This window comes from Musa acuminata, unplaced genomic scaffold, assembly GCF_036884655.1.
Source record: "Musa acuminata AAA Group cultivar baxijiao unplaced genomic scaffold, Cavendish_Baxijiao_AAA HiC_scaffold_42, whole genome shotgun sequence".
NCBI classification, from domain to species: domain Eukaryota; kingdom Viridiplantae; phylum Streptophyta; class Magnoliopsida; order Zingiberales; family Musaceae; genus Musa; species Musa acuminata.
Genome location: NW_027020324.1, coordinates 637566 through 651095, shown reverse-complemented (window position 1 = coordinate 651095; position 13530 = coordinate 637566). Strand labels below are relative to the sequence as shown.

General features: G+C 39.4%; 1 protein-coding gene across 1 annotated transcript; it reads left to right on the top strand.

Annotated features, from left to right (window-relative positions):
* The first annotated feature begins 2950 nt into the window (after positions 1-2950).
* LOC135653888 (cytochrome P450 78A6-like) lies at positions 2951-5272 on the top strand. Its single transcript, XM_065175516.1, has 2 exons — positions 2951-4326; positions 4480-5272. Exons 1-2 carry the CDS (start codon positions 3328-3330, stop codon positions 5104-5106), a joined length of 1626 nt encoding a protein of 541 aa, XP_065031588.1. The 5' UTR covers positions 2951-3327; the 3' UTR covers positions 5107-5272.
* Positions 5273-13530: the final 8258 nt, after the last annotated feature.

The window sequence follows — 13530 nt, the reverse complement described above, 5'->3', positions numbered from 1 at the left end:
GATAGACAGAAAGGGATCAAAATTATAGGGAGGATGTGTTGGAAAAAACTCAAAATTATTTACAATTTATCCTATTTTATCTTATCCTATAACCTTTTTTGCTGGGTTATAATGTTCCTTGCGTTATTTCTAGGATCTGCTAAAGCTTTATTGCGCATCTCTTTCAAGAGCAATTCCTAGGGGCCACTTTATGGTTTGAGGCTATTAAAGCCTTGTTTTCTATGACAATTGGTGTAGAGATTTTGGAAGAATATTTTGTTATTATTTTCTACTTTTTCTTTTTCTCAATTTTACTTTTCCCTTCTTGATTTTGTTGGTGTTGGAAGATCTTCCTCCCTTCCCACGTTCATGCACGTAGGTGAATAATTGCGATTATATCTTGGGGTGATATTTCGATCATATTTGCGCAACAAGAGGTTCTTTTAGATCATTTAATTTAATTTTCTTTACATATTTACGTATTACATTTGGTTCTTGATCAATTTAAATCTTCTATGTTTTATATTCTTAATTATAAATAAACTCTTTTGATATATTCTTCTTCGATTTCTCCTAACCTCACGTTTCCTTCCTTCCTTTCTCCTTTATCACTTGCCGACAGCAAGCCCCCCTTATTATTATTATTTTGTCTTTTATCTCTCGGTTTTCCTTTAACCCTTCTCATCCTCTTTGCCAAAATTCCCACACGCACGCCATTCTCTTCCTCTCTGGCAATGTCCACGTACACACACGTCACCTGTTATCTTCCCCCGTCCCAGAGCACAATCAACCGAGTAGTCCACGTCGGGTCGGAAGTCGTGGGACCCACAGCCATTCATGAGTGCTCGGCCGACATAAGAGGCGTTGATGCGGAAAATATACCCATATGAATGCAGCGGTTACGATGGACGGGTGGTTTAACACGTCACGGCACGTTACGTCTGGGGTGGGAGGACGTGTGACGAGGGATGGGGAGGGGAACGGCGTGCCGCTGTTGTGGCGTGACGTCGGCATGGCCCGGTCTTTGTCGGGTGGTGTTGGGTTAGTGGCTACCCTAACGGCGGAAAGGAACGATCCGCGTCGCGGTCCCCGTTACGAGCATGAAACGATCGACGTGGAGAGGAATAGAGAAAAGTGCAGTTACTGCGGCTGCGCCTCTCCAACGGCAATCCCATCTTTATCCCACGCCGTTAAAGTAGCTGCTTCCGACCCGACGTTTTATGACCAAGGCTTGCCGCGGTTCTCAGCAAGCCGTCGTGGTTCGTTCGGTGCGGCAGGGCACCACGGTTCGCTCGGTTGATTGTGCACGGGAAAGAGAAGATAAGAGGTGACGTGTGCCTACGTGGAAGTTGCCAGAGAGAGCAAGACGAGTGGCGTGCGTGCGTGCGAATTTGGGGAAAAAAAGGCGAAAAAAATAAAAATAAGAAAGAGAAAAGGGAGGGGAAGGGGGATGTGTTTAATCGAAAAGGTCTATTTTTTAATCAAAAAAGTTAATTTAAAATTAAAAAAATAAAATATATATTTAAACTGATCAAGAATCAAATATAATATGTAAATAAAATTGAAGTGAATAGTATAAAAGAATCTGAAAGCGTGAATCATTATCCTAAGTTTTGGTTTAAATTTATTTGTGATTTTTAGATATGTTTTGATTTGAAACAATAATAACTATATGCTTTAATTTCAGATTAAGATGATTCCAGAGGATTTAGAACTTCAAGAGAATCATAAAAAAAAAAAAATAGATAAATTCGAAGTCTAGGTTACACAAATTGAAACCCTAGATATAACAAGGAAGATGATATTTTTTATCTAAACTGATTATTCGTATCTAATAACACTCATCTTTGATTTGAAATTAGATTTAAAAGCTTAGTTATAGATTATGATTAGCTAATGGTACTTTTTGCAATTAAAATAATTTCTATCCGTTTATGTTTTGTCATGCAAATGTGTTCGAAGATTATGTTGAAACTTATCTTATGTTTTCTAAAATACATATATAATATGCGTTTTAGGTGCTTACTAAGCTGTGATTGCTCGTATCTCTATCGTTAAAATTTTTCAGATCTCGAGAAAGTAGATTGGTTTTGGTTTCACCTCAAGGAAATAAATTATATTATTATGATTTGAACTCTTGATATTTGTGATGCAATAATACTTTGACGGGATATTTCTGATGAACTTATTTGTATTTGAGGGTTCAACATGTCACTGATGTTATTTGCGATCATTTTGGATATATCTTTTTCGTGTTGTGTAAGTGTATGGATTTGATTTTAAGTTGTAAACAAGTTTAGGCCGTAAAATTCTTATGGTAAATTTATAGAAACTACAGCAAGCGCCATGCATTACGAAAATAATTAGGACTTCGATGATACGAAGCTGGAGGTCGGGATCGAAGAAGCTCCAACTAGGGAGGATGTCGTCTCCCAGGAGGATGTTGGTTTGCAAGCGCCATGCACGTTGCCTGCCAGTGTGCAACTCCAAGGCAGTGGTTGGAGTTGAGATGATGCAGTTCCTTAAACACGTTTCTGGGCTCATGCAAGAAGCAAGAGAAAGAAGGGAAGGATGAACATGCATAAAGTACCAAGTAGGCTTAAGATCAAAGACAAGTGGGGGAAGGGAGCTCAGCTGCAACCATGGTTTTGGAGCTAGAGCTGACTCCAATCTACACCAGAAGTCGAATGTAACCCTACCTCTCAGTAGGCTTCGAAAGTAGCCTTGCATCCTTTTCACAGGTTTATACGTGCCACGTTCTCGTCGCCCTCGCAGATCAATTCCATCGTCAAGCCTGGAGCACCAGCGCTCTTGTGTATTGGAATTATGTGCCGCTCCTGCTGTTGCTTCGTCATATCCCGATACAGTGCACTAATAGCTGATATTAATTAGACCACGATACGGTACCGATCTCCTGCCAGGTACCGCACGGCGTACGTCGGCCGGGTGGGGGCCACGTCGCGTGGGGGCTCCCGTGCGCGCCGTCTCCGTCCTCGTCGGTCCTCGTCCCGGTCCCCTGTGGCCCCGAGACCGCACCGCCAAGAAATTCCCGCGTGGCTCGCATCTCCACGCGCCCCCGCTGTTGTTGTCCATCTCGTTATCCTTCTTTGTTGTTGCACCCACCGATCTCGTTCTGACCCTTCATGGCGGCGGCGCTTCTGCCACTAACGTAATTACCTCCGGTGAGGAAACCTTTCTTTGGATTTACTCCAGCGATTTGTTTATTATTAGACTTCGGTTTTCTCTGCCTTTACCGGTGCTATATAAGACGCCTGAGACCTTCTCTGATGACACACGGAGCTTCTCTTCTGTAAACGCTGGAGAGTGCTGCTCATATATACATTGCTCATGGGATCCTCCGTAGAAAACGGGTGGCTCGTGTCGCTTTCCCTGGCCGCCAAATGTAGTGAGCTTTCCGCCTACCCCATCCGCCTCCTCTCCCTTGCCATCATTGTTGCAGTTTGCTGGCTTGCGACTACCCTCCTCCACTGGGCCTACCCTGGAGGCCCTGCCTGGGGAAGGTACTGGTGGAGCAGGAGGAAGCCATGGGGCCTCGGCAAAGCCATCCCCGGGCCCCGAGGCCTCCCCCTTGTCGGCAGCATGGGCCTCATGTCCGGGCTCGCCCACCGGAAGCTCGCGGCTGTCGCGGACGCCATCCCCGGAGCCCGACGGCTCATGGCGCTCAGCCTCGGTGACACCCGGGTGGTCGTCACCTGCGATCCGGGCGTGGCCAGGGACATCCTCAACAGCCCCGACTTCGCGGACCGCCCGGTCAAGGAATCGGCCTACGGCCTCATGTTTCACCGTGCCATCGGCTTCGCGCCCTACGGCGCGTACTGGCGAACCCTGCGGAGGATCGCGGCCACCCACCTCTTCTCCCCTAAGCAGGTATCCGCTTTGGGGTGTTACCGTGCTGAGATAGCTGCCCAGATGGTGCGCGCCCTTGACGGCCTCGCAGCCGAGCCCGTCCAGGTCCGAAGGATCCTGAAGCAAGCCTCCCTCAACCACGTCATGCGGTTCGTCTTCGGGAGGAAGTACGAGCTCCAGGGGGGGAGCGAGGAGACGAAGGAGCTAACGAGCATGGTAGAAGAAGGCTACGAGGTCCTAGGGAAGCTCAACTGGTCGGACCATCTGCCAGTGCTCACCGGTATCGACCTGCAACGAGTCCGGTGGTGCTGCTCCGTGCTCGTCCCCCGAGTCAAGCGATTCGTAACCCGCATCATCAAGGAGCACCGGGTCGAGCGCGCGCGCGACTCGGAGGCGGCCCCCCGAGACTTCGTGGACGTTTTGCTGTCCTTGCAGGCCCCAGATAGGCTATCCGATCCCGACATGGTCGCCGTCCTCTGGGTAAAGCTTACCTCATATGATCATTATATATATATATATATATATATATATATATATATATATATATATATATATATAGTTTAATTAGATGAGTTAACGATGTTGATTACTATCGTTGGTTTTGTTTAAGATCTGGGAAATAATTACATGCAGGAGATGATATTTCGGGGTACGGACACCGTGGCAGTGCTGATAGAGTGGGTGTTGGCGAGGCTGGTGATGCACAGGGAGGTGCAGGCGAGGTTGCAGGCGGAGCTGGACGCGGCTGTCGGGACGGACCGTTTGGTGACGGGTTCCGAGGCGTTCGCAGCGCCGCCATACGTGCAGGCGGTGATCAAGGAGACGCTGCGGGTGCACCCACCGGGCCCGCTGCTGTCGTGGGCGCGCATGGCGACGTCGGACGCGCGCGTCGGCGGCGGGGCCCATGTGGTGCCGGCGGGCACCACAGCCATGGTCAACATGTGGGCCATCGCGCGCGACCCTGTCACCTGGCCAGACCCGCTCCGGTTCGAGCCGGCCCGGTTCTTGGGCCCCTCGGCCGAGTTCCCGGTCACGGGTTCGGACCTGCGGCTGGCGCCGTTCGGGGCCGGGCGGCGAAGCTGCCCCGGGAAGGGGCTGGCAATGGCGACGGTCGAGATGTGGGTGGCAGCACTGGCGCACGAGTTCGAGTGGCAGCCGGCATCGGCGGCTGGCGTTGACCTCTCGGAGGTGCTGCGTCTGTCCTGCGAGATGGCGGCGCCACTGACGGTCAGGCTGCGGCGTCGCCGGCTGTCCACCTGATGGAACGTGGTGTTAGCTGTTCAGTTGTAATCTATACGAATAGTTGGATGTGAATAGAGTGGCTTCTAATAGTGGCTTCCTTATAACTTCACGTCGTTTGTAATCTTCTGCCTCTGTTTCTTTTTCTTCCTTTTTCTTATAACGAAGGCTTGTGTATGTTTTACTATGACGAGGGTCTTTTCTGGCTGGTGTAAACTTTCCAACCATACTGTGTATGCTTCATGAAAATGAAAAAAAAAAAATATATATATATATATAAAGCTATTGAAATTTGCAACGAAAGTATCTCATCGCTTGATTTATCAAACTTGTTCTTAAGATAACCTCATCTGAAAACAGTAGTAGTTAAGAAAAAAAGAGAGATCAATAATACACCTCATTCTTATCACCCAATGCACAGAACAAAAGGGTTCATGCAACTCGAAGCAGAGAGAGTTCAAGATGAAACGGCCCGGAGGTGGCCCACAACGTTGCCCGGAGGTAAAAGCTTTGCATAGGATGTGACGTGAGACGATATCACATCCCCTTTCCAGAACCTACCACTGACCGTCATGAATAGGATGTTGACGTTGAGCAAATCCACTTGAATCTCATCTGCAGCTTGGAGCCAGTAGCGATGGTCAACCTTACGCCTTCGATACTCGTGCACATCTAAATACATACGGATAATATAGTCATGTTATGGAACCGAGTATGTTGAGAGTGTTGATGTTTCTTTATCTGGGTTTACCATCAAATATCTAATTAGATCTAATCCAATCCAACGGCGTGAGCTGACCAGCTTGTATACCGTCAAGATTCATAATAATCTTTAATATCTCTATCATAATATTTTTAAAAATTATATTGAGATTCATTTAACTTAATTTCTTTTGGTAATCTTTTACTTTTTTTTTTCTTTTCTTTATAACGAAGGCTTGTGTATTTTTTACTATGAAGAGAGTTTTTTCTGGCTGATGTGAACTTTGCAACTACACTGTATGTGTTTCATGAAAATGAAAGAAATAAATGATATAAAAAGCTAGTGAAATTTGCAAGGAAAGTATCTCATCACTTGATATATCAAACTTGTTATTAAGATAACATCATCTGAAAAGAGTAGCAGTAAAGAAAAAAGAGAGGTCGATAATACACCTCATTCTTATTATCCAATGCACAGAATAAAAGGGTTCATGCAAATCAAAGCAGAGAGAGTTCAAGATGAGACAGTGGCTCACAGCAAATTCATTTCAAGTTCGCATAGCTCGGAAGCTATTACTGAACGCAGTAACAAAACAATTTATATCTGCAAATTCCACACGCATATCACACACCAAACATTGAAAGAAGAACAGAAACATCACAGTGTTTATGGATGGTTTTGTTTTCTTTTCCTATGCTTCGTAGTACTGTGACACGCGAAGAAGTAGGATTTGCTGACCGTACGTCGTGATTCGCCTGAACAGTGAGCATCCAATTCTCCTCCTCTAATCACATCTCAGACATCAATAATCTAATGTCGACAAGATTGAAGGCATGATATAAGTAGATGGAGCCCACAATGACAAGTGCCACCTGTCATTATAAATGTCTGATATTTGAGAATGAAACGATAGATGGTGATGATATAAATTGGATGGTCCTAATGGTTCACAGAGAATTCGAAGAACAGAGAGCCACATAAATAGTTTAATTCCTGATCCCACCATATTAAACCTTTCTTTTGAATGCCAACCATATCATGTTTGTGGACTGAGAACTCAGTGACCTTTCTGAAAATTTCCATTCAGCTTATGCATATATTAGCAGGGAAAGCACTCTTACCATTTACTAATTGGCTCTGTACATAATATAGTAATAGATCAGAAAAACTATACACACTGTTCAATTTGTTTGAATTAGATGTTTCACAAGTTAACACAAAAGGACTAAAATCTAATTTTGAGGCACCTTAAACCAATTAAATAATGCTTAATGGTGTTTCTCATCTGATCTAATTTCAAATACTCTGCTACATCTTAATAAGACAAAGAAAAACTTAAAAGTATTACTTACTTCTTATGAAGAAACAACAACAGTGATGTTTAACTTCATGCATAGTTTTTATTTCAAAGAAGAAAAAAAATCTAGAAAGTTGGTGTTCTCACTTCAATCACAAATGTTTCGGTCATTTTCAGGAGCCATCAATCTAAGATCAACAAACTCACACCATTCAAGAAAAGTAAAAGAAAATTAAGGCAGTAGCAGCAATTATTGTAAGTAACATCACTAAAGTTTAATGCATTTTGGTACAGTTATCTTTCCTTCCCTTTCATGTGGAGAGCAAGACATTCAAGAACCTAAATTCTTTATCAAGCCAAGACTTAATCCTGACTAACTATTGTAAGTAACATCGTTGCAGTTAAACAAAACTCGCTTTCATGTGGATCGAAAGAAAAATAAATTAATAATCTTCTCAGAAAGAAGTCAAATATCTGTTTGCTTTGTAGGACCAAACCAGACCAAGAACTGCTTTGCGGGACTGCTGTGTGATTTGTAAGGGACAATTTGAGCCTTGCATATAAAAGTCCTCACAGTGTTTTCTAATGGCAGAGAATATTGATCGAAAATAATTGCACTGAGTACACTAAAAAGGTATTACTTCTGAAGCATGGGCAAGGTATGCATACCACAGCTTTTAGCTCTCTGTGCGCGAGACATCACACCATGGCAAGCATTCCAACAGGGAGTCATTGTCCAAAAGCTACCGATGATAGTACTGGCACTTTGGATCTTGGGAGCTGTAGCCTTGTTCTGATTTCTTCTGGAGGTATCCCCATATCCAACACCGATGGAAGCATATCATCATTACATCAAATTATAGTCATGGTTTCTTTCTCAGCACATGATTTCCTTGAATAAATAGAGTAGATGATGGTGCAAGTTGCAGCATCAAAGTATAAAACTACTGAATACAACAAGAAAACTTACTGGAACTGATAACACGCCAATTAGTACTCAAGACATATCATATCCCTTAGATGCTTGTATACTTCCAACTTATATACACAAAGAAAGATTATACAATATAATAATTAAATAATTTTTATTTAATAATAAAAATAAATTATTTATTTAAATTATTTCATAATATATGATATCAAGTTGAGGTCATGATCCATATTATTGATAGAATCATGACAATATATTATCATAATTTTTATGATTTAGAATCATAATAACATATTATCAAAATATTCATAGGATCATGATAATATTATTATGATTTTTTTAATAATATTTTTTAATATATCCCCACAAGATGATTTTCTCATCGGAGACGTCGATCTTGAACTAAAGTAGAATGAATTATTGACGAGATAAAGACTTAATAATAATATTTATAAATTGATCAGAAGATGAGATATGAAAGACACATAGCTCATCATTTTGAATTTTATCATGAACAAAATGAAAATCGATAGCTATATATTTCATTCAAGAGTGAGATACTGGATTAGCACATAAATATGTAGCATCGATATTATCACAATATATAGATGGAGGATTAGAGAACGTGATAAATAGTTCATATAGTAATGATTGAATCTAAAAATGTTCCGTAATCATAAAAGCAATCGCTCGATCTTGCAACATATGATTATTTCTCAAACTCCAAAAGATTATATTGTGACCAAGAAATATGACATAAGCACTAGTGGATGTGTTGTTTATCTTTATTACTTGTCCGATCAGTATCAAAAAATATATGAAGCAAGAGGAAAGTCTTTTTGGAGAAATAAACAATAATTAATAGAATCCTTTAAGTACCAAAGAAGGCATTTAAATGTTGTCCAATAGTTGAAAGTGATAATTTATTCATTGTATATGCAATGTCCAGACGAGTGAATGCCAAATATTACTGTCAATAACTTAATCATACTCTATGATGACACTAAGATTAGCACTATCAGATAATGTAAGAGGAACATTTAAAGAGATTGACATGATAATAGTATTGCCTTTAAGTATTTTTGTACTAATATCTTTGAATATACTTCTATTGAGGAAAAAATAAATCATTTGCCATGTGGATGACTTGAACACGAAAAAAATAGTTGAAGGACTTCAGATTTTTTTGATAGAAAACTTATTTTTAAGTAAATAAATAAATAAATTATTATTGATTTATTATCAGTAATAATTAAGTCATCAACATAAACTAGTTAAAATATTATTATGATCTCATGAGAATAAATAAATAATAAATTATCAAATTAAGAATTATAAAAATCTATCTTAGACTAAATGTGTTTAAAGTTCATGATACCAATCATAAGGGGTCAGCTTAAAATCATAAAAAGTCAGAAGTCCTATGCAACTTATAGACATGTTAAGAAAGATTGTATTCAATAAAACCTTAATGTTGCCTCATAAATACATCCTCGAAAATATAACCGAAATATATTATTCACATCTAGTTATCAAAGTCCCAAATTATTAAATAAGATAAGACATAAAATAATATAAATTATTTTTTATTTTATAGTTAGGTTAAAGGTGTCATGGTACTTAAGCCCGGGATACTGGATGTTGATGAAATCTCCTTATAATCAGTCTTGTTTTACACTTATTAATGGACTTATAAGGATTTCGTTTGATATTAAAAATTTATTTATTATTTTAAAATAAAATATTATATTCTTCAGATATTACTGTTCAACATTCAAGATTTTTTGAAGGCTTGGTTGATTGTCAAAGGCTCAAGAATGATAATATGACATGACTCATGAATTTGAGAGGTTCAATCAATAAAGTTATTAAAAGTTTGCTTAGATAAAAGAGAGTTAAGTGATTTATAAGAAAAAATAGATTTCATGGAACCAATATTCGAGAAATAAAAATTATTTTGGTTGATGGATTAAAATATCTAAAGGCACTTTATTTATTAGAATATTTAATAAATGTTGGGAAACTAAGATAAAGTATCACATGCGCAAAGGAAAGAACAGAAAAACAAAACCTCAAATTTCCCAAAAGAAAAATGTTCTTGTCGTACGAAGATTTATGTGTAAAACAAAATGCAAAATCGAAAACCATGCATATTAAGCATATTTGTTACCTAGGGAGATCATATATTCCTATAAAATCTTATATCTATAGGAGTGGATGAAGGAGGTCAATTATCCTCCTTTCTAGTAGTAATCCAAATGGTAGATGCGATAAAGATGTTCCTCAAATAATTACATAATCTTCCTCTCCATGTGCATCATGTGATCAAAAAGGGGTCGACCCTTCTTGCTATCCACATGCCTCAAACTAGGGCTGTCAAGTGAGGAGGAGAGGGAGAGAGGAGAATAGAGATGACAACAAAAAAAGATATGGCATATGCCCCTTTGGTTCCCTCATATTTATAGAGGTCCATATCAACTTAATTATAATGGATCCTATCCTATTATGTACTAGATCTCCATCCAACTACCTAAGTCTCTTAGATTAGTAGATCTCTACCCAATAATCTATCATTAGCCCTTATTAGATCTTATACACAACATCAAATAATTCATGGACTTATTGAATATCGAATACGATAAGGGCTCTGGTGGATATCTCATATCTGAACCTTTATTTATCGCAACACCTACCATATGTGTATGACCATCTAGGCCCAATATCGAGCTGGTCATGAGTCATACATGTTAGAACTCCTTCTAACTTAGTAAATTATTATCTCTATAATAATTCACTCGACTCGTCGATTACAGACGTATTAGGCCATTACACCGTAGTCCCTAAACGATATAGGGGAATCTAATCCATTGGACTTGTTTATCCTCTAATATCTATCATCCATCTAATATCCCAGAGACCATATATCGGGCATGATGCTGTTAGGCTCATACAGAATCTACTAGAGTCTCTCTCTAATAGAAATCTTCCGAAGAACTCTTTCTCTTTCAATTCGAATGACTCTGGCTAAGGTTTTGTCTAAACAAGAATACATAGGATATTCTTCTCATGACACCAAGAGCGAATATCCTCTATTGATACTCAGTTGCCTTCGTAAGGTTGGCTATCTCTTCCGATGACTGACTGTGCTAGATCTAGAACCTCTAGACCTATAAGTCTAATATCAAAGAGTTGAGTACTCATACAAGACATCCTTAGTATCTCAAGTCTAAGGACCATACACACAATTGGGACCACAGAACCATTGTCAGATGATGAGGTATTATTAACCATTTAGTATTCCATGAGCGGATCAATCAATGAGCTCATTTTCCAATAAGCACTTGCATTGTATCCCTAATGTCCCCACACGAGCAACTATAAGACTAGTCACCTCCATCATATGGACGGGTATACAACATATTAGTTTGTCCGGTTATCTCGATGTCCCTCTCGAGTAACTTACGACTATGATTATTTAGGGTTTGTGTTTAAAGATAAATTAGTCTCATTATCGTGATCTCATCACGTTTCGATTCTCATTGCACAGATCTATAGACATCACAATATATACAACATGTAATATAAAGTGAGAAAATACTAATAATAAGAAGAAGAAGAAAAAAAAAACTACTTAGCATGTCACACGTGTCATCACTCACGTGATTAGCTTATAGGGCACCTATAACTAGCAATAAAAACATATGATTTTGGTCAAGCTTCGAATTTGTTACGAGTATAAGGTTTTAATCATGAATAGCATAGACACCCAAAAACACATAATTTATTATAGTTAAGAATGGATCCAAATAGTTTTTTGTGAAATCATGTTGATAGTTGGAGTGAGTATCTAATTAATAAGATAAGTTAATATTTGAATAAGGAAGCTTGAGTAAAGAGTATGAGATTGTGTGTGACCCTCTAGGCCCAATATCGAGTTAGTTGTAAATCATATCTATCATAACTCATTCTGACTCAGTTAATTATTATCTCCATAATAATTCACTCGACTCATCGATTATGGACGTACTAGGCCATTACGCCGTAGTCCCGAGACGATACAATGGAATCCAATCCATTTGACATATCTATCCGCAATTATCATATACCTATAGTCCCTTATCTATCTAATATCATAGAGACTGTATACCGGGCATGGTACTGTCAGACCCATACGGTTTCTACTCGAGTCTCACTCTAATCAGATTCTCCCAGAGAACTCTTTTTCTTTCAATCCGAATGCCTGGCTAGGGATTTGTCTAAGCAAGAACATATGAGATATTTCTCTCATGACATCGAGGACAAATGATTCTTTATCGATACTCAATAGCCCTCGTAAGGTTGACTACCACTCCCGATGATCGATTATGCTAGATCTAGAACTTCCAAACCTATAAGTCTGATATTAAAGAGTAGAGAACTCATACATGACATCATTGGTGTCTCAAGTCTAACGATCAGATACACCACTATGACTATAAAATTATTGTCTGACAATAAAACATCATCAACCATCTACCATTCCTTGAGCGGATCAATCAATGAACTCATTCTCCAATGAGCACTTGCACTATATCCCTAGTGTCCTCACATGAGCAGTTATGAGATCAGTTGCTTCCATCATATGTATGAGTATATAGTACATAAGTCTGTCCGGTTATCTCGATGTCCCTCTCGAGTAACCTATGAGTAGGATTATTTAGAATATGTGTTTAAAGATGAATCAGTCTCATTATCGTGATCTCATCATGATTTGATTTCTATTGTACAAATCCATGAAAATCATAATATATTCATGCAATAAGCAATATAAAGTGATAAAATGTCAAATAATAAAATAACCAGAAAGAATGCATATCATGTCACACGTGCCATCACTCATGTGATTGGCTTACATGGCACATATGACTAGCAATCTCTCACTTGACCTAAAGTCAATTAACTATGTGTCTGATCCTCATCAGATTCTTATGATGATCAAAGACAATATGAGATGACTTTGTTAGTGGAACTGTAATGTTATCTTCGAATGAAACTCTTTCCACTGTTATATCTTCTCGGGCCACGATCTCTCTAATAAGTTGAAACATCCTTAGAACACTTCTGATAAGACCCGAGTTCTCTCATTTGAGCAATATCCTCATTGTTGTCACAATATAAGAGAATCGGCTCCTCGCTGCTTGGCATGAGTCACAAAATATATGATGAATTTCTTTATCCAAACTCTCTCATTTGCTGCCTCTACTATAGCAATGTACTCTATCTTTATAGTCAAGTCAGTAGTAGTATCTTGCTTGGAACTCTTCTAGCACATTGCTCCTATATTCAAGGTGAACACATATCCTGAATTAGACTTACTATCATTAACATCAAATTGAAAACTTGAGTTTATGTAACTTTCAATCCTGAGGCTACTACCTCCATATACTAGTAAAAGATCCTTAGTCATTCTCAAGTACTTAAGGATATACTTTATTACTTTCCAATGCTCTAAGCTTGGATTCGCTTGATACCTGC